The sequence below is a fragment of the Acinonyx jubatus genome, chromosome X, assembly GCF_027475565.1.
Source record: "Acinonyx jubatus isolate Ajub_Pintada_27869175 chromosome X, VMU_Ajub_asm_v1.0, whole genome shotgun sequence".
In the NCBI taxonomy this organism is placed as follows: domain Eukaryota; kingdom Metazoa; phylum Chordata; class Mammalia; order Carnivora; family Felidae; genus Acinonyx; species Acinonyx jubatus.
The window spans coordinates 89,619,677-89,645,487 of NC_069389.1; the positions used below are offsets into that span (position 1 = coordinate 89,619,677).

Sequence of the window (25,811 nt, forward strand, 5' to 3'; positions counted from 1 at the left end):
AACCCATAGGTTCTGAAATTAAGTTTCCTGGATGCCACCTTGTAAATTGGAAATCTCATTAAGAAAAGAGGAAAAGGAAACCAATCCCCGTGGCCGAGCATAACAGGCACTATCTTTGGGAAAAAACAGCATAATCCTAGAAATAGAAGCATCTGGAGGAATTATTACAAGGACCCCAGTCCTTGTCTACCTAGTCTACTCGTCTCATTTTGCGGGAATGTGAACACAGTCTCTCAATTTCTTCTGAGGGCTGAATTAATAGGCATGCAAAGAAGCATACAGTCCCGATACAGGATGTTTGCCCAAGGAACTAACGTAAAGTGTTTCTGGCCAGGTGGAAACTGGCTGCTTTTTATCATATTAGATGATAAGCATGCACTTTTACTGAAAACCGTGATTACATGGAAACTTTCTACCTGGTGATTTAAACGAATGTGGTTTAAATTAAATCTGCTTTATGGAAGGCAACAGATTCTGGGAAGAAGTCTCTCAGAAAGTGGGTTCCCCCAGTATCAAAACTTTCCAGGAAGGCAGGAAGGAAGGAAGGAAGGGAGGAAGGGAGGAAGGAAGGAAGGGGGGTAGTTTCTTTATTACAAGGACCCCAGTGACAACCTCCTAGCTTTCTTGCATTTCCTGACCTGAAGTCTATTCTGAAGTTGATTTTAGCCGTGAACCTCCCAGCATCAAGAACGCTGGCTTTCCCACATTTTCTCACACTGCACACCTTTACGAGCTAGATCTTTCTAAGTTTCTGCCCAAAGGTGACAAAATTCGCCCTTCGTCTCCTTTTCTGTGTTGGGGTTTCCTGAATAACCTTTGAATAAGCACTGGGCACAGGTGTTTTCTTGGGAGGGAGCAGCTAAAATTACACTTAATTCTGCTTCTAATCTGCCTACAAACTCCCCGACCATCTTCTAGCACAGCTGGGGCTTTCGTGCGCTCTGTTACTGCCCTCGCATGTACGGAGTGCCCTGTTCTCCGAAAACAAAGACAGGTATGCTTAAGCCCATGATGACCTCGAAATCCATGCACAGGTGATTTCAAGCCATATAAGATTTATCAGGTCTCCATGTACTTGGAGGAAGGCAGAGTGTGTTAGAGAAACAGTAAGACGTCCTCCTGGAGAATCAGGAATACGTGTGCAAATCACGAGCCCAGATCTTAAGCACTGACCTCCTCCCGATTTGGCATGAGAAGGACTCGCAAATAAATGTATCTGCCACCCACTCGACACACACATCACAGCCTAAACTCTGGCAAGTGTTTCCAGATTCCGCCAGCTCACCACCTTTAGGAGAACGTTCGAAACAACACTGTGGTTTTTAATAACTTTCTGGGTAGAGCCTCTCTGGGTACCATATGCTCTGGCCTCCTTAGATACCCGACTGGAGACCAAGCCTCTGTCTGTCTCTCCAGCAACCAACGCCATCTCCTGATGCGAATTTAGTTTTTGTCGTTTCTCTCTTTCTTTTCCAACGGGTGATTACGAACAGCAGCGAGATGGACAAACCGGACAAGAGCACTGTTTCCTCCAAAGACCAATATTTATGTTTTCACGTGCACAGGGGACACGGAAGAGGCAAAAAATTTAAGAAGAAAAAAATCCTTCTGCCGCTTTCTCTCCCTTGCCAAATGGCATGTGACCGGTTACATGTGATGAACTCATGGACACGGAGAACGTGGCTCAGCCACTCCTGAGTGACATTTAGTTTCTGAGTGGCCTTTCTCTGGAGTGGCTTTCACTCCCCTCCTGGGGCTAAACAAAGAAACCTACACATGTGGCCAAAAGAAGGCATGGCTCTAGCGAAGGAGGCCTGCGAACCTTCAGTTGATCTCGTGAAGTTAACGTTCATTTTCAAATTCCTGACCCCAATTCCTAAAAAGTCTCTGTTTAACCAGGTGAAAGGAAACACACTTAGGCAGACACTGGGGAGGGGAACAAAGAGCACTATAGGAGACAAGGAAAGCAACACATGGAAAAATCTTTCAACAGGTCACCTTTCTGTTCTGCCCACCCACCCATGCCCTTCAGGCAAGGATCCCGGAAGCCAGCCACTTACCTCTGCGCAGCTACAGTTGCGGCGGCGTCTAGAGCGAAATGCCTCATCACATTCTCCTCTAAATACTTCTGCTCCCACTTTGTCATATCGGCTTCCAGGGCCAGAATCCTCTCCTCCTTCTCGCGAAGCAACTCCATCAGCGCAGTGGCGCTGTGTTCTGAAACACTGGCGGGCTGAGGGTTGCCCTGGCGCTGGTTGGGGAGATGCCGAGACCCCTCGGGTTAGTGAGAGAACCATGCTGGCAGCCCCACTTGAAGAGCCCCTATTCTTGGAGAGCGTGACTGCCCGTGCCACTTCAGTTTGGATCCTGATCCAGAAGCAAGGGGAATTCAGATTTCCTCCCAAGGCAACGGCACTTTCTATCTTGGGGCCTGAACAGGAGACTCCTTTGATCGGGAAAGCAGCTTGCCACATCAAATAGTCATGCCGTTCAGAAAGTGGATCGTGGGTTGAAAAATCACTATCCCTGCCTGCCAGCAAGGCACACACTAGAAGTGGACGTTAAACACCTAGGATTGGGCCCCTACCTGCCCCCAACTTGTTGTGTGGCCTTAAGTGAGTCACGCAACCTTTCCTGGGTCTTGATTTTCTCCCATCTGAAAATGAGGAGGGGTATGGCCAGATGATTCTAAAGACCGAAGCGTGGGGCACCTGGGTGGCTCAGTCAGCTGAGCGTCCGACTTCCGCTCAGGTCATGATCTCGCGGTTTATGAGTTCGAGCCCGGCGTCGGGTTCTGTGCCGACAGCTCAGAGCCTGGAGCCTGCTTCACATTCTGTGTCTCCCTCTCTCTCTGCCCCTCCCCCACTCACGCTCTGTCTCTCTCTCTCTCTCTCTCAAAAATAAATAAACGTAAAAAAGAAATAAAGACCGGAGCCAATTCTAAAATGTCTGGAGTCTTATTTGTACAGCATTTTCACTTCTTATAGGGTCTACTGTTCACATGAAAATAAAAGGTACAAGACAATAGGCATTAAGGATTTTGCCGGGCTACGAAAGCTAAGGAAGCCGACTTCACTGTCGCAATCAGGAGGTGGTCTGGAGGAAGATCAAGTGGGGCAAAAACACCTAAGGATGAGCAAAAGTGTGGCTCTTATCTTCATGTCCGACACCCAATGGAAAAGCACCAATCAGGAGCGATCTCATTTTAAGTTCTCTGTACCTGCTGAATTCTGAGCGATTCCAGTTCCCTCTCTAGCCGCGTCCGGAGACGATGCTCCAACTGCTCACGTTTTTCACACGCTGCCTGGAGCTGTACGAGGGCTTGCTGCATCTTCTCGACCTTATCCACATACACCTGCTTCTTTTTCAGCTGAAATTCCAGGTAGGGAGAGATGTGAGACGGCACAAAAGAGGACAGCAGAGTCAGTTATGCAGCCCCCAAATCCAGCCTTGGGTTTACATCTCTTTCGGCCCCGCTCCAAGTAAAGAATGAAATGGCAAGAAGGTCCTTCGGGATGAGGAGTACGCTGCCTTGTATTTATTGTGCAGAAAATGCGATGGGGAAGAGGAATTAGGAGCCCCCCTTGGACAGTTTCTGCTTCTCAAAAGTGAAGTTACCATGCAATGGATTATAAGAGTTTTTAAACCTCTTCATTGACTAGCACTGCCCCACTACACGTTTATGAAAAGAACACAGGTTATTTGCAACTTCTGCCTCACTCATGAGCCTGAGTTGATAACACTGGACTCTGAGAACCCAGGACTATAATTTCTCAACTTTATGCTAAGCCCTTTACAGATATCTAAAGACTCGAAGTAATGAGTCAAATCCAAACCTAAGTGAGTCAAACGTGATTCTTCCTCTCTACAAGCCTATGAACCATAACTAAAAGCAAAGGTAGAAGCAGGTTGGGACAAAGAATTTGAAGTTTTTAATTTATTTTATAATGTTAATTTATTTTTGAGAGAGAGAGGGACAGAGTGTGGGCAGGGCAAGAGCAGACAGAGGAGGAGACACAGAATCCAAAGCAGGCTCCAGGCTCCGAGCTGTCGGCACAGAGCCCGACGCAGGGCTCGAACCCACAAACCATGAGATCATGACCTGAGCTGAAGTCGGATGCTAAACTGACTGAGCCACCCAGGCACCCCTGAGACTAAGAGAATTTGAGTTCTTTGTCCCCTTGTAGTTTATAGGCCAAATCCTGGCTCCATTGGAATAGACGAACGAGGATCTCAGGGCTCTTTTAAGAAGGCATATACTTCAACACTTAAGAAGATTGGGCTAAGTAAGTGCAGCTTCCCAGCTTGTTAGCAAATGAGGAGGTTATGCTTTTCATCATATTTGTGGGGTGCCTCTCTTGCTAACAGAATCAACCCACGAATTCTTTCTAATGAATACATTCTTCCAGGCTAGTCTCACATCTGTCATTATCATTAATCATGGAAGCTGAGGTTAGTTAAGGATACTTTCACTTTAAGATCTAAATCGAAATATTATTGATGACCCTGTGAAGAGGGAATTGAAGAATTCAGCTCAACTCGAACTTTTCAACACGTTCCCAAGCCCTTGAGCTAGCTAGCTAGCTAGTTGCAATGTTAGAAGTTACCCTTCCAGAACTGCCCAGACGCATTTAGCGGGGGGGGGGGGGGGGGGGCAAGCCAGCAGGACCAACCCAGCTCCCCCATTGCAGAAACTAGGTAACTTAACAGTAATGAGTCCAAATGACTGCTGTCGAGAATGTCCAGTCAGACAGCAATGGCATGTGCCGAACTCTCCTTGTCTTAAATGCCTTGTCCCCAAATGAGGATAGCCAAACTTCATCTAGGTTGTAGAAAACCGATCTTATATTTTCCTATCAGACCTGTGGTATAGTTTGCCTAAGTGACTCGGAAAAGAAAACTTAAAAAAATTCTTTTTCTATACTTTCTTGACATTTCCTTTCATTCTAAGATCTACTTCAATTTAGCCTTGTGGACCAGTTGAGGTGAGTTATAAGACTAGATGGGTTTTTTTTTTATCCATTAGACTTTTTCCTAGAAAATAAAACAAACAAAAGCCATTCTCTTTCTTTCAGCAAGCTTACACTTTTCTTTCCTGGGATAAGTAACTATTTGTAACAACAATGACTAGGGCAATCAAGACCTTTAGGCCATGGATGTCTCTGCCTTGCTATTTGCTAAGCTTAGAATAATTGGAGAGCAGGGAATATCCTCTAACTTCACCTTTTGGGTTCCATAATCCTCACGAGCTATTTCAAGTTGAATGCGTGTATTTGTGAATCACTCTGAAAATCCTAGGGGAGCAGTGCAATGTTAATGCAGAGAATGTTAACTATAATTACTGAGGCTTACAGCAGTTATACTTAAAGGCAATTAAAGTTAGCATGCAGTTCTTGCCTTGATGGTAAAGTACTCCGGTGCAAGCTCAGAGAACTGAAAAACAAGCAGTCCAGGGCCTGGTGGAGGTCTCCACACCCTGCCTTTCCTGAGAAAGAAAACCTTAATATCTTAGCAAAAGCATCTCCAGCAGTAGAAGTCACTGAACCAACCCTTCCGGAAGGGAAAAGCAATAAAGGCCCAGGGAGTTTTCTGAGCTGGGTGAAGATAGGCATGCAGGTCAGGCAGCTTTCACAAATCCAAATATGCTTTGCCACTGAGATGATTATACATAAGGTACCAAGACCACGGTTACTGGCATAATTCACCTCCCACCTCCTTTAAAAGAAGAAAAAGTGTAGTTCACCCATAAATACCATGGTCATTTAGCAAATGCTTAATCTGTAGATAACTTAAGACAGAAAAGGACAAGTGTTGGATGATACCAATGCAAGACCCTAGAGGTGAAATCCACAAGTCAGCTGTATTCTAAGTTACGTACTCTGTTTTCTAGATCTCATCTATATGTAGAAAGGAACAAAGGTCTGTATGGTTTATTCATTCCTCTACTATCGTCATCGTGATAAATCCCCTTTTCTTTTCTGCCTCGCCCCTGTACACGTGTCTCCTGTGCTAAGCTCCTCAAATGTTAGATTGTTAATTAGGACATTCTGGGTCCCCAACTTCATCTTCCAATGTGATCAGAAACGCCAGTGGTTCCTTCTTAGGTAAAAAGAGAGGCCACATAGTAAAACGGTTATGGTCATGAGCTCTGGCCTCAAACAATCTGAGTTCTCCCACTCACTAGGTACGCAAACTTAGGTAGGCTATGTAATTCGTCCACCAACAACATGGAGATGATGATAATGTGATATACCTCTATAAAGATCAAATGAGATAACACATGAAGCGCTTAGTAGACCACCTCATACAAAAAGTACTTAGAGTTGTTCTTTTTTTTTTTAAAAAAAGTTAATGTCAAATCACACATGCTCTGGTCCTTTCAACTCTGAACATTCATGCCAGATAGCCTTGATATGGTTCTCATTATTTCTGTAACTCTAATTATCACATTCATGTCAAATGACGACAAACCAAACAAACAAATAACGACAAAGACAGAAACCGACTCGTAAATATGAGAACAAGCTGGCAGTTGCCAAAGGGGAGGGGAGTGGGGGATGGGCAAAGTGGGCGAAGGGGATTAAGAGGTACAAACTTCTGGTTCTAAAATATATAAAATATAAAATATATATGAAAAGCACAGCATACGAATGTAGCCAATAATACTGTAGCACACTTATCATGGTGAGCATTTTGTAACGCACATAATTGTTGAAACGCTATGGTGTACACCTAAAATTAATATTGTATGTCAACTACACTCAAATTAAAAAAAAAAAAAACACTTAAAGACATTAAAAACACAGCCATTTTCCCCTAGGAAGACATATAAAACTAATCCTCAAACGCTTCATATGATAGAGCTTCAGATATCTTTATAAGACAAGGCCATTCACTGGAGATACAATTAGAAGCAAGCGCTAAGTAGCCACATGGACACCCTATTTTCTCCAAATGACACATTTCTCCAAATGAGAAATAAATACTTAGAGTCAAAGGTACTGCTTAAAAAAAAAAAAAAAAAAAAAAAAAGAGCCTTAGGCAGACCTCATTCCCTACAATACCACACAGAGTCTCAGATATTTCTTTTTTTTTTTAATTTTTTTAATGTTTATTATTTTTGAGACAGAGAGACAGACAGACAGAGCGTGAGTGGGGGAGGAGCAGAGAGCAAGAGGGAGACACAGAATCTGAAACAGGCTCCAGGCTCCGAGCTGTCAGCACAGAGCCCGATGTGGGGCCCGACCTGACAAACCGTGAGATCATGACCTGAGCGAAGTCAGACACTTAACCGACTGAGCCCTCCAGGCGCCCCCAGCTATTTCTCTATTTGACAGCGAAATGAAAGCTAAAGGAACCAAGTGGCAATCAGGGAACTTGGATTCTAGTCCTAGCTCTGCCATTGATGGTAATTTGTTTCCGTGTTTTCGGCCTCAGCATCCCAATTTGTACAAAATGAGGAGGGTTTCAGGAGTCAGCAAAGGAAAATGGTCAGCGGCAGGCTAAATCCATCCATCTCCATTCATTTACATATTGGCTACAGATGCCTTCCGGCTAGAATGGCAGAGTTGAGCAGGGCCAGTTACAAAAGAAACTGTATGGTCTACAGAACTGAAACTGTTTACTATCCGGTCCTTCTGTAGATAAAATGCCAGACCCTGGAGTGATTTTCGAATTGTTCTGTGGAGTGCTTCAGAGGCCACGGTGGTGGGTAAGTTGTATCAAATGGCTTCTCTTTTACGTGTTGTATATATTAGGGTTCTACCTAAAACTTAACTTCAACAAAGACTGCCACATTGTCGAAAATATATATGAATATATACATGTTCTTGTGTGTTGTCTGTCTGCCCTAGCGATTGGGCCTGTCATCTGACCTCACTCCATCATCTTTTCACACGTGACACCTCAGCATGGCTAAATAATTTAAGGTCCCTGAGGACCCCATGGTATTTCACACCTCAGTGCCTTTGGATATGGAGATTTTAAGAAATTTAAAAAGAAATCACTAGGCTAGAGAGATGACCTCAGAAGGTCTCTAATAGTCTTTCAATTCACAACTATTTTATGGATCTCAACTTCCCCTTTTCCCCTACAAGGTTGACCAACAACTGAGGAAGGAGGCAAAATGAGATCCCAGAATTCTGTTTGGGGGCAAAAACAAAATAGAAGTTCTGCTTTAGTTTGTGTGTATGTGCATGCAAAAGACAGAACATGTAATGGGTGTACTCTCCATAGGATCTCAGATGATTCGTTTCTCCATGTCTTCAGCATTCAAGGAAGTGAAAGTTCACTTGAAAAGCTTCTAAAGCCAAGGTAGTGGCTCAGGTCTAGAGATGAGTACTCATGGGCCTCTAGAAAAAGCCAAGTAAATCCATCATTTAAATCAAATTTTCGGGGCACCTGGGCAGCTCAGTCTGTTAAGCGTCCGAGTCCGGCATAGGTCATGATCTCGGGGCTCAGGAGTTCGAGCCCCGTGTCAGGCTCTGTGCTAACAGCTCAGAGCCTGAAGCCTGCTTCAGATTCTCTGTTTTCCTCTCTCTCTCTGCCACTCCCCCGCTTGTTTTCTCTCTCTCTGCCTCTCTCTCTCTCTCTCTCTCAAAAATAAATAAAACATTAAAAACAATAAAACAAATGATCTCTGGATATTCAGTGAATAGGAGAAATCATTCCACCCATTCAAGTTTTCTTTCCAAAAGCCAGTTTTCAAAAACTTGTCAGAGCTCCCTTTCCCTTGCTTTCTATAATTCTATATTCTCCTAATGGTGTTTCTTAAATCACTCTTAATTTGTGTCTTGATATTTTCTTTTTTTTTTCTTTTTTTTTTTGTTTTTAAATTTTTTTTTCAACGTTTTTTATTTATTTTGGGGACAGAGAGAGACAGAGCATGAACGGGGGAGGGGCAGAGAGAGAGGGAGACACAGAATCGGAAACAGGCGCCAGGCTCCGAGCCATCAGCCCAGAGCCCGACGCGGGGCTCGAACTCCCGGACCGCGAGATCGTGACCTGGCTGAAGTCGGACGCTTAACCGACTGCGCCACCCAGGCGCCCCTGTCTTGATATTTTAGACTCCCCTTCCCTTCCAACTCCATCCCTACCTGCTACCACAAAGGTCTAATAATGTATGGGTGTTTATTCTTTTGCTTCTATACCAATGGTTCTTAACTGGGGGCGATTTTTCCCCTAAGGGGTCATTCAGCAATGTGTGGAGACATTTGTGGTTGTTACAGCTCGGACTGGGTTGCTCCTGGCTTCTTGTGGACAGAACGTCCTGCAATGCACAAGACGGCCTCCTCTACTCCTACCAATGAAGAATTATCTGGCCCCCAATGTCAATAATGTTGAGGAGATCTCATTCATGCCGCACCTTCAACAACTGCTTATATTCACACTTTAATATCATCATGCTCTCTTTAGTCACAGAATAATCTGTCATTCAAATCATCTGACCTGACCCTGATTGTTGCTTTTCTCGAAGTCTCTCATAATGTGCACTCTAGTAGTATCAGTCATTGTGTAAGATTTTATTCATGTGTGGATTTGTTCGTTTGTTCATTCGTTCATTCAACAGATACTTACTGAACGCTCATCATGTGTCGGGCCCTATTCTACATCTGAGAGGAGCAGTGATGCAACGAAAAGCAAGACAAAGTCCCTGCCCCATTAGAGAGCAACATCCCATAAGCCCCATTAGGGCAGGGCCTTTCTTTTTTCCTTTGCATCCCTCTCAGGTTCTAGTTCGAGTTCATGTTTTCACGGCCCTCTTGGTGACCAGCTCATATGAAATAGCTGTCGAACAGAAGAGTAAAAATGAGCATAGCATAGCTCAGCTGTAACACTACAAACATATAAAAAATAAACACGTACATTCATTAATGTATCTACTTCATTTGGCAAGTCAAGTTAAGGGTGTCACGTCATTCCAATTAAGAGAGAATTTTTTAAAGGGGAACCAAAGTGGGATGAATGGCAGAAAGGCAATCCAGCGAAGAATAGGGCAGATACTCTTGAGCTCAATCAATCATATTTTTCCATTGCACTTCTGCAATAATTTGAACCCATTCCCAAGCATTTGGCAGATCTCTTAACCTCCTTCTGACTCAGGAAAATCTGATCCCTGCAAATGAATACCACGTGATGGCATCTTTTCCCTCCTTCCAACAACTGTGGACGTCTTTCAAATGTATTTTTTTAAGGATGGCTATATACAAAACTACTCCTGGGGCCCCTAAAGCTACCCATTGATCTCGGCCATTTGCAAGGAAGTCATTTAATGATTAACCTTTTCCATGTATGCACTGGTGGACACAGCATAGGGTAGGATATTTTAGAATTAAGGGATCTGGATTTTGTCTTAGATTTATCACTAACTGTATAATCTGCCTGCACTTCAATGTCCTAATCTGTTGAAAGCAGACAAAACTTGCAAGGTTCATAGTGGGAGATATAATAATATGTTTGGAAATGTTTTCAAAAAGTTAAAAAAAATACATAGGGGTAGGGATGAATAAGCAGAACACAGAATTTTTAGGAAGTGAAAATAATCTATATGATACCATAAGGACAGACACCTGTCCTTATACATTTATCCAAACCCACAGAATGTACAACACCATGAGTGAACCCTAATATAAACTACGGACTTTGGAGCAATGATGTGTGAATGTAAGGTTCATCTACTATAACGAATTTTGCCTCTCGGTGGGGGATGTTGATAATGGCGGAGGCTATGCGGGTGTGGGGGCAGGGAGTATATGGGAAATTTCTGTACCTTCCCCTTCTATTTTGGGGGGAACCCAAAACCAGTCTTAACAAGTAAACTCTTGGGCGCCCGGGAGGCTCAGCTGGTTAAGCGTCCGACTTCGGCTCAGGTCATGATCTAGAGGTTCATGGGTTCGAGCCCCACATCGGGCTCTGTGCTGACAGCTCGGAGCCTGGAGCCTGCTTCGGATTCTGTGTCTTCCTCTCTCTCTCTGCCCCTCCCCTGCTTGTGCTGTGTGTGTTTCTCTCTCAAAAATAAACACTTAAAAAAGCTTAAAAAGTAAGATCTTACTAAGGAATAAAAATATACAGATAGATAGGTAGAGGGGGTGGGATATTATTACTGGCTGGCTGAACATCATCATATACACACACTTCATTGGCTAAAAGACACTGAAACGAATAATACAGAACTAAGTCCAGTGCCATAGAAAACATCCTTCACTATGTCTCATTTTCATCTTCCCTTCCATTGCCCACAACTCCACTCACTGTGTCACAATGGAAGGATACTTTCTGGGGCACCCGGGTGGCTCAGTCGGTGAAGCATCTGACTCTAGATTTTGGCTCAGATCACGATCTCACAGTTCAAGGGTTCGAGCCCCACGTCGGGCTCTGTGCTGACAGTGCAAAGCCCGCCTGGGATTCTCTGTCCCTCTCTCTCTGCCCTTCCCCGGTTCGTGTGCATGCATTCTCAGTCTCTCTTAAAATAGACAGGTAAACTTTAAAAAAAAAAAATAAGGGGGTGCCTGAGTGGCTCACTCGGTTGAGCGTCTGAGTCTTATTTCAGCTCAGGTCACGATCTCACAGCACAGAGCAGCCTGCTTGGGATTCTCTCTCCCTCCCTGGCTCTCCTTCTCAAAAGAAATAAGTGAACAAACATTTAAACAAACACAGAAATAAACTGTACTTTCTTTCCTCGTCTCCTCTCCACACAACTAGTTATCTGTTGCTCCGTGAGCCGTTAGTGATTTCTGTTTGATTTGATTCAGCCTTACTCAGGAGCCCCGGGCTCCAAGTAAGAGTTCCCTCTGAAGCAATCTGGTAACACTACCCTGGTATTAGCAAGCTGCCTCTGTCTGTTGAAACCACCTCTAGAAACTTGCTACCAAGAGAACGGAGTTCATTCTGTTAAGGAGACTGAAGGAATTACACAAGGCTTCTACTTTGGGAATTTAAAAAGGTAAAACCACAGGAAAAAAACTGAGAGAAAGCAAGCTCTGGGAGGTCACTCCGTCTCTATTTGGGGTGGGGACATAATTTCTTCACATACTGGGTGCAGCAACACCTACCTCAATAGAATATGCGGCCTTAAATCTAGGAAAGGCCATTCTTAGATGAAATGCCCTTCAAATGAGTCAATAATTCATCAGCAGAACACCCTGGAAGATTCCTGGCTAGATAACGTACTCAGATCTTCCATCCAGACTTTATAATCCAGCGTAACTATTACGTGAGTTTTACCTAGAGCAACAAAACCCTGTTTGTTTCACGATTATTTGGGATGGGACATAAATGTCGACGCCTAGCACGGCTTCCTCTAATCCCGGGAAAGGAGACCAGTCACAGTACTGTGAGGATGGCACAAAGCTGTCCATCTCTCCAACCAAAATGACAAATCAAACAAGTGGCAAGGTAGCCAGACATAAGAGAAACTATCAGCCATAGAGACTAATAGTGGAAATGGAGGGAAACAATATGAATTTCGTTCTGAAGAACCGAGCGCAGTGGCAAAAGGACACTGGAAAACGCGCTGCCACCAAGAGTTATCGCTGCGATGTCTAAGGCATCACCAGCCATCGTAGTTGAGCCAAGGTTAACACTTGGGCCCCCTTTCCCTGAATCTCTGTGGCCGTCATTCTAGCCTCGGGCCAAAAAACAAGGCTCACTGGTGGTGGTTGTGGTTGGGCTTTTTTTGTTGTTGTTTTTTTCTTTTGTTTTTTGTTTTTTGTTTTTTTGCCAGCCCTCCCACATTCCGCTCTGTCCCTTCCAGTGCACTCTTCTCAGTAAGCGGCCCACCCGCAGCATCTTCCCTCTTTGATCTCGCCAGGGCCTTTTTCCCACCATCCCTGAAACAATTACCCAAGCAGTGGCTCGGCTCTGGGTCATCATAGGACAGTAGCCAGCCAGAAGCCTGGGCTGCCTTGAGCCTTGTGAGTGGATATGCCAGGCATCTGTCGAAACTCTCCAGTGAGGTCGAATTGGTGGGGGTGGGGGAGATCTCTCTGAATGGGAGAATGCCATGGTTGCTGTGGGACACAGAGTTCTTTTGACTTGGGAGTTTAATGAGCCTTCACTTCAACAGGACCTACGTGTCCCGAAAGATAAGGGCAAGGATGGAAAGGCTTGCTGCATAGGCTGCAGATTGGTGGCAAGACCTGGATCATAGTGAATCACCAAACAAACAAACAAACAAACAAAAAAAACCCAGAAAACAAAAAACAAACAACAAAACCCCAAACAGGTCTGTTCTTTAGTAAAAGTGCTAGCCCCTTGCCAGCAAGATACATTCCCTAACGTCAACAGAATGGGGTCCATCAGAGAATCTCTGCTGAGTGTGGAAGGGGACGGAAGTTGTGACGGCGGGAGAAAGTTCTCTGTACGCCTGAGGCACATTTCTGTATAGAGCTTAGAGAGCACAGTGGATGCACAGTATCATGGGCAAGAGTCTTCATGGGATTAGAAAAATGAAATGAATTTCGAGAAAAGCATCTACGTGAGGACTTTGTACCGAGAAAGACGTAAATGCATGCAAGGGTCCTTGGACCGTTAACGTAGCCATAATCTTTCCCTGGAAGTCTTTGTTTTAATTGAGATATATTTGACATATAACATTATATTAGTTTCAGTTGTACAACATAACAACTTGATATATGTATTGACCTGCCCTGACACTTAGCAGGCTAAGAAAATACTCCCTAGACAAATGACTTAATTTGGGAAAATTTCCCTAATTCTCCTTTGCTAAGCAGACTACAAATATTTCCCCTGGAAGAACTTCTAGGAAAAATTCGGGGTGCCATTTGTGAGCCATAACTTAATTCTCTGTTTATACAAGACATAGGCAAATGTCTGACATATTCCTCTGCCTTCCAAAAGGACTATACATAAGCCATCTCCAACAGAGAGAGGAATACATTTTCTATTCGTGAATACCATTTCTTGATTTAGAGATGTTCACGGATTTTGTGAACAGTAAAGATTCCTTACTCGATTAGTTCCAGGGCCACCTTCCCTAATGTCCCGTACTTAAAAAATTTGAGGCCAGGTAGAACGAGCTTAGTGGGGGTTGAGTGCCAGCAGAAAAGCCAAACTTCAATGATCAATTCCTGTATTTGAGAATAAGGAAAAGGAATGTTTCCTTTGAATATTATAGAGGAGACAAGACAAACACCACCTAAGAGCAAAGCGAGCTCTGATAGGCTGCTAAAACAGAAAAGAAAACACGAATCAGTGGATTTTTCTTGAGAAAAAGAGTCTGGAAGATATTACACGGCCTCTGCCCTTGTGATTCTACTGGGTAGAAGGCTCCCAGCCCGCTCTCCCCCATCAAATGTTCCACCTCCTGTAGCAAGAGTAACTCAGAATTTCCCAACCACTAGCCTCTGAGCGAAAGCACAAGTTGGTTGAGGGCTAAAAAATTAACAATAATTGATGAGTTCATTTGACATACCTGGCCGCTAGATGCCATGATTCAACCCTAGCCTAAGTTTGCGAACTTCTTTTTTAAATTGTAAATCTACGTGTTTTGGGGGCAGGGCCCTGGAAGACGACTACAAATCTCTGGAACGAATGCCCGGAAAAGCCTCAGAAGTCTGAAGCCAGAAATATATTTCAGGCAACTGTTTCAGTGAGGGCTGCCCAGTGGGAACTACAAATTAACATCCTCTCCTTAGATGCATATTATTTTCATGATTAACAACCAGTTACCACTGAGCCCTAGGACACAGCAAACCGAGAGAGTTGCAGAGTCTTTGTCCCATTTACCTCCTACTGGATGGGCACCCTTCCTGGAGGGGCAGCAGGACTGTGTATATACCCCAATCTCGAAGCAGTCTGGACAAGCCTCTTGTTGAAAAAGAGGGGCCCAACGGGTAGAGCGTTTTTTTTTTTAATGAAAAGATGCAGGGGTTACTAAATCTGAACAAGAAGCGCCCACATTTTCTCCTTGGGAATGGAACCAAAGGATGATTCAGATTGGGAGACAAGCAGCAAGGGCTAGGGAATTCATGGGCTGGGGAGTCATGAGATTCCAGTTTTATTCCTGGCTCTACCCAACAAGCTACTTCTCGGCCAGTCTCTCGTCCCTTCTCTAAAATAATACAGTCTTATCCTTGTCCTGTAATTGATTCTGCGATTTCTTCACAAGAGGGGGAAGGGAAAGAATGTACGAGAAGTAGCAAAAGGTTAAACAGTGTGCCCCTGAGGTCTGGACACCAGACATATACGAATATTCCTCATGTTCAGTAAAGCAACTCAGCAGTTGACACAGACCACGGATGAAGCAGGACGCTAGCCAGATTTTATACAACCTGTAGTTTAATGATTAAGTAAGTCAGGTCAAGGACATCATAGGTCAGGCAATATTACCTACTGGAAATGTATGAACCCACAACCCAATCCCAGCAAGCACTTTAATCCCCATCCCCAAAAAGCAAAAGATATCTGTGAGTCAGAAGATCTCTGGGAACTAGAACCATTCTTCCCGAGGGAGAGGAGGCAGGTCATGCATGAAGGTAGGAAAGACACTTCGCATACCAAAGCCACAAGGCTGAGGGCTTGGTCACGAAACACTTTTTTTTTTTTTTTTTTTTTTTTTTTTTTTTTGGTCTCAGGTTTATAAAGCTTCCAATTTGTTACAATGGAGGCTATTTTTTGTCTTAAAAAAATTCAAATTTTAGGGGCGCCTGGGTGGCTCAGTCGGTTGAGCATCTGACTTTGGCCCAGGTCATGATCTCGCTGCTCCTGGGTTTGAGCCCCGCGTCAGGCTCTGTGCTGACAGCTCGGAGCCTGGATCCTGCTTCAGATTCTGCATCTCCCCCCCCCACACCTCTCTCCCCCTCTCCCACTCACACTCTGTCTCTCTGTCTCAAAAATAAACATTAAAAAAAATTTTTTTTTAAAACATTCAAGTTTTAGAATAGTGAGATGTGAAATTTTCTTCACCAAGTTACACTTTGGCATCCATTTTTGTTGGAACATACCCATTCCCTGAAGTACAAAACACTAAAGCGTCAATACAATGACAACGGACACCCACGATTAATTAATGACAGTCCAGCAGCAATATTCCCTCTATTTCACATGAACACAGTTCAGTGTTGCAATCGAGTAACATCCACATCAAGACTAATCAGATGCACATTTATCATATGCTTAGGATTTGGGGGGCCCTTGTATTTGTCAAGGAAAGACCCCATCCTTGCACACAAATAACTGACACTTTCTCCCTGTCACATAGCCAGTAAGGCCCAGGGCACAGTTCCTGGCCTGCCATAAACTGTAAATTTTCCCTGGGTCCCATCCTGTCTTAGACCCCTTCAAGATGGCTTCTATTTCAGAACCAATCTGCAAAATAAATCCTAGGACGAGAGCCATAGCCATCAAGGTTCTTCTTCTTCTTCTTTTTTTTTTTTTTTAACCCGAGTGGACCAACTTCCCACTGAATATCGGGAGACAAGGACCATTTTGATTTTAAGATCCTTGGAGTACTTTAAAATATCTGGAGCCATTTTTTAGCCCTTCTAAGAGAAAGCTTTAAAGCCCTATAAGGGCAGAAATTAAAAAAAAAAATATGCACCTGTCACAAGCCTAAGGCAGGGCTAGGTCCATAGTAAGAACTTGGAAGAAGGTGGTCAGTTTATTATTTGAATGAGCAAATGGAAATTACTTCTTGACCCTGGTGATTTTCTCTTCTGGAGCCAAAGGAAAGGACTTGCAGGGAAGAAGAAAGAAATCAAAGTCCACTCACACCGGGACAGCTGTAAGGAGAAGTAGCAGGTGGTACCTTCCGGTTGGGGGACAGCATAGGTGCCAGTTCACAAAAATGGGGAGTCCCCAGTGCCCCTGATTTCCCAGCTCGCCCCCTCTTTGGGACTCATATGCTACCTTAAGGAAACCGCACATACCTCTTCCTCCAGCTTGACCACCTTGGCCTGGGCGTTGCTCAGGGCCTGGTCTCGGATTTCAATGTGTCGTCGTTGGTCCTCATTGGTAGAACGGGCAGTGGCCAGCTCGGCCTCCAGCTTCTCCTTCTCCCTCTGGCTTTCCTTATCTATCAAGACATGAATTATCAATACCGCCATTCTGGAGCTAGCTCAAAAGCTTACCTGAGCAAAACTGACAATCATACCCATTACTAGATATCCTCTAACACACGCACCAGGATACCCAAGATTGAGACCCTATCATTGGCTCTACCGCTAACTTGTTATGTAAACTCAGAAAAGTCACCTAACAATGGTTGTGGTACACAAGCAAGGTGAATGCAGATGTAAAAAAAAAAAAGTTTTATGAAAAGTATTATGCAAAGAATACACACACACAGAACAGGTAGGCTTGGGTCTTCAATTGTATTTCCTCAAGTGGTCTTGTATTGGCAAAAGAGCAACTGAGCCCCCCGAAATTTTCCCAGTTACCTCCTCCTGACAATATGTTAAATCGATCTAAAAATGGTATTCCGTAGAATGTAGAAAACCTGAAATCCCACCCTTTACTCACTGACGTGATTTTCCAACTGAAATAAGTCCAGGATTGCCTTGTAGGTACAGATGACCATGACACGTGTAGATACCCCCCTGCCTTTCTAGGTCCCTCCCGTTTTAACGGGGACAAACCTCATACCAGAAACGCAAAGGGACAGTTTTGATTCTCACTTGGGGGTTAGAGTGCCCTTCCTCTGCACACCGTGATACTTAAGTTTCTAAGAGAAACTTTAATAGGGCAGCCCCGGGTTCCCTCCCACTCTCCCTTTACCTACCCATAGAGGGGCACCTCGGAAAGAAATGAACATTTGTTGAATACTCACTGCACACCAAAATACTGTACTAACTTAATCCTCAGGAGAGCCATACAAGGGAGGCGTTATTCTCTTTTCCATTTTGTATATGAAAAAAAAAAAACAAAAAAACGAGACTCGGAGGGCTTGAATAACGTGTACCAGGCCTCACAATTAGTAATTGAGGACACACTGGAGCCCATACTTAAGGCCAGGCTGTTGTAAACTCTAATGAGACTGCCTTCTCCTAGGGTTGAGCTGGTTGGGTCTCTTTAGTGTAACTGGAACACATTCCCCAGGGAGGCTTTTCAAGAGGACCTTTTGGCTCTTGCCATAGCCCCAACCATGCAGCACCCCGTCGATGTCCAAAGGCGAAAAGAACTAAAGGGCCGTAAGTCATGCCCTCTTCCCCGCTTGCTCAGTGGAGTCCATTTTTCCCTTCTAGAACCATTCGACAGTCCCTCACCGCATTGTTAATACAATTTTTTTTTCTACTAAGTTCCCACATTGTATAAACCAGTAGCAGAGCTCGTGGCACACCTGAAATACCATCGCCACACACACACGGAGGAATATGAACTAGCAGATCCCAGGGCAAGAATCCATACATTTTTCTCTTTTGTTTCGTTTTGTCCTGGGAGGCCGCCATCTTCTCCACCAGCGAACTAACTTCCAGGGTAACGGTGACACCGCAAAAATAACTTCACAACAATTTACACGAGGTACTGATGACACCAGAAAAACTACATTCTTCCCTCTAAGACATACTGACAAAGGAACGGGAGGCTCAGGGAAATGAGGAAGAAAAAAAGCCCCACTTCTGAGGCCAGAGCACAACAGAGCAACCCGGGAAGGGAGGGGGGTATTGTAAGTGAAGATCAAACAAACTTGTAAAAGCTGACTAGAAGCCGCATGGAATGACTTGAAAGGGTCATGTGGAGGCCCAGCAGAGATGGGGCCTGACAAGTCCCCACCATGCACTACTCTAGCTGGGAGCCCCAGTGAGGGAGGCTGGGAGTAGGGAACACCAATTATGGACATCTGCAGAAGCGAGGGTAGTTCATCTGTTTCCCCCTGTGGACTCAATCCACTGCACAGTTTTTATTGCTGGTTTTATTGTAGCAATTGGAAAGAATGAGGCATTGTCTAGCTGGGTGGAGTCTATTAGGGACCGATAAAGAACAGGATTAGTTCATTGTCACGGTCCTCCGGAGTATTTCCAGACAAAGGAAACAGTATTATGAGGAAAGACATAGTTCTGCCCTCCCCCACCCCTCCAACTCTCCAACCAGAGTCACTAGTTCAGGCCATAGCGGCGGGTCCTCCTGTAGCTACCCTTGGAGTCTGCCAATATGTGACGATATGATTTAATACAGGGTGTTGAACCAAGGGAGCCGCAGGTGCACATCAGGTATCCCAAACACTAATCATCAATCCTGCATGTTAATCCCATCTCTACCAGAGCCAGCACATAGAGCCCTCAACAATAAATCCCTTCAACATTAAGCGACCCCATGTTCACTGAGGTCCTCTGCAGCTAGCCTTGACAAAAGCAGGGATTTCAAAGGGGCTTCTCTGCTTTAATCCAGAAGGAGCCACGTCGATGTGACTAAATGTGGCAAGCAGCCTCCTTGGCCTAGAAGGAAAAGAACAACACTCCCAACTTTATGCCCCGACAGGAAAAAGAATCCCTAGACGGCATTCACTCTGTTCTGGCTGTTCTAGACAGATAACAGAACTGTGTGATCTTTTTACACATCTCGCTCCCAACCACACATTCATACCTGCTGCTGGAGCTTTCAGACTTACTTTTTGCAAAGAGCTGAGAGATGGTTTTTCTAGTATCCTCCGACCCCTCATATTCCTTCTCCGCAAGCTGCTTGTTGGCAGTCTCGAGACGCTCTGTGGAATTCAAAGACAATCAACAAACAGGTCCTCATATACGAACTTCCAAGCACATGGTGTCTGCCCTTTAACTACTGATCTTGAGGGGGGCGCCTGGGCGGTTCAGTCAGCTGAGCGTCTGACTCTTGATCTCAGCTCAGGTTATGGTCTCGCGGTTCATGAGTTTGAGCCCTGCGTCGGGCTCTGCACTGAGAGGGTGGAGCCTGCTTGGAATTTTCTCTCCTTCTCTCGCTGCCCTGACACCACTCGCGCTCTTGCTCTCTCTCTCTCTCAAAATAAAAAAATATAATAAAAATAAAAAAATAAATACTGATCTTGGGCAAAACGAGCCTGCTTCTTCTTGTTACTCAGGAATAGGTGACACAGACACAGACACATATTTGCAAATGTGGAACCCCAAACAGAACTAAGCCATGGTAGGGAAGGAGGAGGTGAGTACCGAACACTTTCACTCCTCACTGACAAAACCTAAGTGTGGAATTCTAGATGCAAATGAAGGAATCTACCCCTGAATATATGACATCTTTCATTCACCAGGAAAAAAGAGCACCAAAGTCGTCATAAAAAGTCTTTAAAATCGTGTGACATCAGAGCTAGAAGGGGACCATGGGCAGCATCCAGTTCAGTTGTCTCATTTGATCAATAAGGTCATCTAAATCCAAAGACGGAAGATAACATCCCCCAGGCCATCAGTTTTGAAGGTGATGAAGGTTAAGGTAGAAACACAAGCAGGGAGCCCTAGAAACAGTGGAGGACGTCACTGTTTCAAGCTTGCACCGCCCCAAGACAGGCTTCTGCAAAACCCATAAGGGAAGAGAAGCAGCACAGATTGTGGGGGCAGGGCCAGGAGGATCCGGGAGTCACGGGAGGGACACCGTCTGATTCAGACATCACCTCATCCCGCTTCGATTAAGCAAACTTGGGACCAAGCTCTATTGCAGTTCCCGAACCCTAGCCTTATCTATGCCCTGCAACTTAGCGACCATGCTAGCGGGGTGGTCAAGCCCTGAGAGCCTGAAGGTACACTCCCCCGCCTTTTCCTTCACTACCTTGGCCAGTGCTTCAGAAGGAAGTCCCTCACCTCTCAGATCCCTGTTGAAGTCGTGCATTCTTCGAATTTCACCCTCAAGCTTATTTCTCATGGCTTTCTCCAGGGCCTCTCTTTTGGAGGATGACTTTACAAGGTTCTCATATGCCTCCGAGACTCGCTGGATTTCTGTCTCCACCTGAAAAAAAAAAAAAAAAAAAAAAAGGAAAGATACTGGGGATGGTAGGAGCTTAATGGGAAAGATGGTCTGAAAACATATATGCAAATCCTTAATAACAGCTTCTCCCAGGGCTTTACAGATGGCCCGACGCCAGCACAACACAGTCAGATGAGAAAAGTTTCCCAGAAGAATTGCTAAAATCAACCTTCAGCTCAGCAACTAATTCACAGGGTCACGAGACTCCCTCAGGTTAGAAACAAATACAGTACAGTTATAAATGATTTTCATTTCTGCATGAGAATCTTCCTAATTTTGAAAATACTATTAATAATGTATATGGTACACAGATAACATTATTCCAGAGTTTCCAAAGGGCTTTCCCATGTTTGTTTCAATTTGCCCGGATATCTGCCTTCACAAGGACACCTCCTCCCATCTTAGCAGCCAGAAAAGTAAAACTGCCCTTTCTGAGATCGAGTTAGTGGCAGAGGCGAAGCCCAAAAACTCTAAGCCTCAGCCTTATGCAGTAGTTCAGTTCAATCTAACAAACTTTTACCAAGGGCCAAATATTTACAGAACTCTTAAAACTATGGTGGGGAGGGGCACCTGGGTGGCTCAGTCGATTAAGCGTCCGACTTCGGCTCAGGTCATGATCTCATGGTTTGTGAATTCAAGCCCCACATCGGGCTCTGTGCTGACAGCTCAGAGCCTGGAGCCTGCTTTGGATTCTGTCTCCCTCTCTCTCACTGCCCCTCCCCCGCTCTTCTCTCCCTCTCTGTCTGTCTGTCTGTCTCTCTCTCTCTCTCTCTCACACACACACACACACACACAAATAAATAAACGTTTAACAAATACGGTGGGGGCGGGGTGCCTGGGTGGCTTAGTCGGTTAAGCCTCCGACTTTGGCTCAGGGCATGAACTCATGGTTCGTGGGTTCGAACCCCACATCAGGCTCTGTGCTGGCAGCTCAGAGCCTGGAGCCTGCTTCGGATTCTGTGTCTCCTTCTCTCTGCCCCTCCCCTGCTCGTGCTCTGTCTCTCTACAACAAATAAATGTTTAAAAAATTTTTTTTAAATACGGTAGGGTGTGTGAATATGAACGAGGACATTATTGTTTCCCTTCAAGGAGCTCTCAACCTAATCAAGAACAAGAATATAGAGAAGGACGCATTATTCACAACAGTAGAAGTAAGTGCCACAAAAGAGCAGGGGAGGAAAAGGTATTCCTGGTTGGGGTGAGGGGAGAGGCAAACAATTTCAGGCAGGAGGTGGCATTTCAGTCAGATCCTGAAAGCTGGGTCAGATTTCAATGAGCAGAGGTGAGGGGAAGGGTATTCTATTCTGAGTGAGCGAATGCATTCCCAGAATGACCAGTAGTCTCATTTGGCTGGACACTGTGGGGTACACGGACGGAAGCTGATGAGATCTGGCTGCAAAGATAGACTGGAGTCAGATCATAAAAGGGCTTTAATGCCAGGTATTTGGACTTTCTCCCGTAGTGGGAGACCAGGACAGATTTTTGAACAGAAATTCGTGATCGGAGTTGTGTTTTATGACACCAGTGCAAATCCTGTAAAATGCAAAAACAACAACAACAACAACAACAACAACGAAAACCCAACAACACACAAAACCTCAAAGAGAAAGGGTCTTGCCCCAGATCAGCCCGAATCGGGAAGAAAACACGAAATTAGACTCCAGAGTCTTTCCGTTACCAGTATAGCTTCATTGCACACAAAACAGCCACAGAGATATTTGCATATAATTTATATAAGATAAATAAACCCCATGGCCTATTAAGCAATTTGCAAATTAAATCTGACTCCTACAACCATTCCGCATTCCTTCTCAGTTTTCCACCACCCTTCTTAACACAGCTCGGGGTACTTTATGGAGAGAAATATCAGGCCTCCAGCGGGAGACTGGGGGAAAGGCTGGGTTACCAAACAACTCAGATTCCACCTGCCCCAGCTCCAAAATGATGCCTGAGGCAGGACTGCCTGCAAACAAATGAGGCTTACACCAAAGAAAAGAGCGGACTCCAGAGTGTTTTTCTCCTTGCAGATGGCACCAAGATAACAGCACAGAAGGTGAAAACTGGTGAATGGCATTTTGAGACAAGATCTGCGAGGCCTGGGCCCGATAAAGCTCGTGCATGAAATTCAAGTGCTGGGTACAGAAAATAAACATTTCCATTTGAAAGATCAGGCTTGGTATTAGTTGGCTCTGGGCAGCGTTGAGAAGGCAAGGCTTTCCAGTCCCCTCACAGAATGCCACACCCGGAGGGCAGTCCCTTCACTCCCGTTGTTCGGAGTGCTATTTCGAGATCTGGTACCAAATTTTTCCCTACCCCCTGTGTAGACGCCATACCCCCCCCCCCCCCCCGCCAGATGGACCAGTGTTAACTTCTGTCCACAGGACTTTCCAGGAAAAGAAGTCACAGAAGGGCATATCCCCTGGTTTGGTCTAGGATGGTGGGGGCAGGGAAGAGGGATGTGGTGGTGGGTTTCTGTCTAATTACTCCCCTCATGAGCCTCGGACCTTCGTATTTTGTCTAGCACCAGCTGGTATCTACCATACTCTTCCCCCTTTCCTTTCCCTCTTCTGCCCCACTTATGCCTCTCATTCACTGTGGCATTGGGTCAACCTTCACTCCCCGCAACACTCAAGCTGTGCAAATGACACTTGGTTGAGGCATCTTTCCCCCCACTGGGGAACAAGCAACAACAAACGACACAAATCCTATTCTGCTTCTCTCCCCTGTCACCCACCTTGCCGATTACTGCATCAGAGATGGGGCTGGAGCCACCCGGAAATAGACAGTTTGGGGAGGGGTATTAACCGTTTAACCCAATCAGCCAAACAGGCCAGTCTGCTTTGAGAGTGAGAGTATGGTTAAATTTGTTGCACCAGTATGACTGGGGGAGGGATGTACAGTTAAACGAGAGGAGGGAGAAAATGTAAAAGTGGGGGTGGGGGGGGGCAAAGCCAGACAGAAACGCTTCTCATTCAACCCCAAGAAATCCCGTCTAGATTTTGGCACACTTCGAGGGAGGTGGTTTTGCTACATTAAAAAAAAAAAAATCCTCAGCTGACAGTAAGCCCTCTTCGACTTTAGGACCCAGATCTGGTGTTTACAAATTCTCAGTTTCATTCGGGCCCCTGAAATTTCCACTCCTGGGTGTCTCCTAAGGACAGAGCTGCTGAACAAAACCGGGCAATGTCCCCTCCCTCCCACACCTTCACCCTCACCTCCCCGGAACAGTTCACGTTGTCGGGAGATCAAAACCACATGAGCACCACAATGAGAAAAGCTGCAAAGAGGCTGCCAAAGGCATAACCTTATTCACCGACAGCCACTGGAGGCCAAGAGCTAAGATTCCTAGCTTAGGGCACTCAAGAGCTAAAGTCCCAGCTGGAGAAGACAGGACGGGCCCAGAGAAGCAAGTGAACTCTATGGGACATACACCCGTTTTTCTACTTCCTCAGCCTAGGGCTGGCACCTGTCACCCAGCTGTGGTGCTAAGCCCCTCCTGCCCCCCACACACACCAGAGAGAGACAGCAGATGCTGAATGTGAGCTGCAGGGGAAAACCAAAGCAAAAAGGAGGCAACAGAAGAGGTGCTGAAAAAAGTTGCTATGAGAACTCCCACTTGGAAAAGCGCTCTAAGACTTTTCCAGAACAAGGCAGGGCAGGATCTGGATCTAACTACAGTGGCGAGATTTTTGTAGGAGCTGTGGTTTCACATTGAAGATCCCAATTCAGTACTGGGGAAAATATAACCAAGACAAAAGGCTGGCAGGATGTTCACCTATACAGGTATGGTCAGGGTTCTTGACCTTACGAAGAAGTTTCTCTGCCTTTTGGAATTTGAAACCAACCAGTCAAGTTTTCATTAGGGCTACGGTGTCTGGGAAAACAGTGTAATTATGTTTTGTTTTGTTTTGTTTTGTTTTCTCCTCACACAGATGTCAAATGTGACTTCCCCTAGAAAGTTAGGCAGAAGGCTTTTCCCCAAGTCTGATCCACACCTAACCTTCAGAGAGAAGAATCCAGAAGACCTTCCCAGAAGTCGTGCAGGCACCAGTAAGTGGAGACTTACATCGATGTGAAACAACTAAGATTGAAAGACGACTCTGATACCCCCAAACGGGGGCCTCACCTTCTGCAGCCTGGCCACCTTCTCGTAGCATCCTTCCAACTCCTGCCTCAAGTTCCGGTTCTCGTCTGACAGGATCTCAACCATCTGCTGGGCTCTGGACACAATGGCAAAGGGGTCCGCTGGCATCGGCTGATAGGAAGCGGACGACGGCTGGGCCCGAGGCATAGCTGGATAGGCCTCTCCTGGCTGCTGCTGGTGATGGTGGTGGTGCTGTTGCTGCTGCTGACCCAGGCCAGGCTGAGTGAGCCGGTAATGATCACTCTGGTGAGCCGGGTTCGGAAGGAAATGCTGCTGTGGCCTAGGCAGGTGAGCCGAGTGGTCTCCTTGGTTTGGGACCAAGGGGTGTTGGGCAGGAGACAGTCTTGTGGCTGGTGGAGACTGCAGCAAGGGCAGGGAGCCCCCAGACGTGAGGGAAGAAGTAGGACTGTGAGGCCGTGAGCTCCTGGCTGACAATGACAATGAGATGTCCTGCGCCGGCCTGTAAAACATGGAGGGCGCGCTCAGGTTAAGCTCTCTCCGAAGGCACTGGGGGACAAGGGCACAGGGAAGTGAGATGAGGAGGCTTCCGATGCCCCCCAGGGTCCCTGCAAAGTAAGGAGCAGGCAGGGTTAGACTAAGGAAATCTCTGCAAAGACCTCCACAGCTCTTTCCAGGCCTGACCTGTGAGTGCCTGACAGAGGTGTTATCCCGTGGACGACTGAGCCAGGTGATTTCCAGGGCTGTTTGGTGAAAATCTAAGTGACGTACGCCTGTACTCTGGTTGCTCAAATCTAAGCATGTT

The 25,811-nt window shown here is 45.5% G+C and overlaps 1 protein-coding gene across 4 annotated transcripts in view; it reads right to left on the bottom strand.

Annotated features, from left to right (window-relative positions):
• Window positions 1–25,811, bottom strand: part of AMOT (angiomotin) — a 63,360-nt gene that overhangs the window by 13,332 nt on the left and 24,217 nt on the right. For all 4 annotated transcript variants that reach the window (XM_027054997.2, XM_027054995.2, XM_053201578.1 and 1 more), the window contains 6 exons: window positions 25,031–25,508; window positions 20,742–20,886; window positions 19,565–19,657; window positions 16,887–17,032; window positions 3,221–3,370; window positions 2,061–2,251 (listed from right to left, as the gene is read on the bottom strand). In XM_027054997.2, coding sequence (XP_026910798.2) covers window positions 2,061–2,251; window positions 3,221–3,370; window positions 16,887–17,032; window positions 19,565–19,657; window positions 20,742–20,886; window positions 25,031–25,508 — 1,203 coding nt within the window. The remainder of the gene's footprint in view (window positions 1–2,060; window positions 2,252–3,220; window positions 3,371–16,886; window positions 17,033–19,564; window positions 19,658–20,741; window positions 20,887–25,030; window positions 25,509–25,811) is intronic.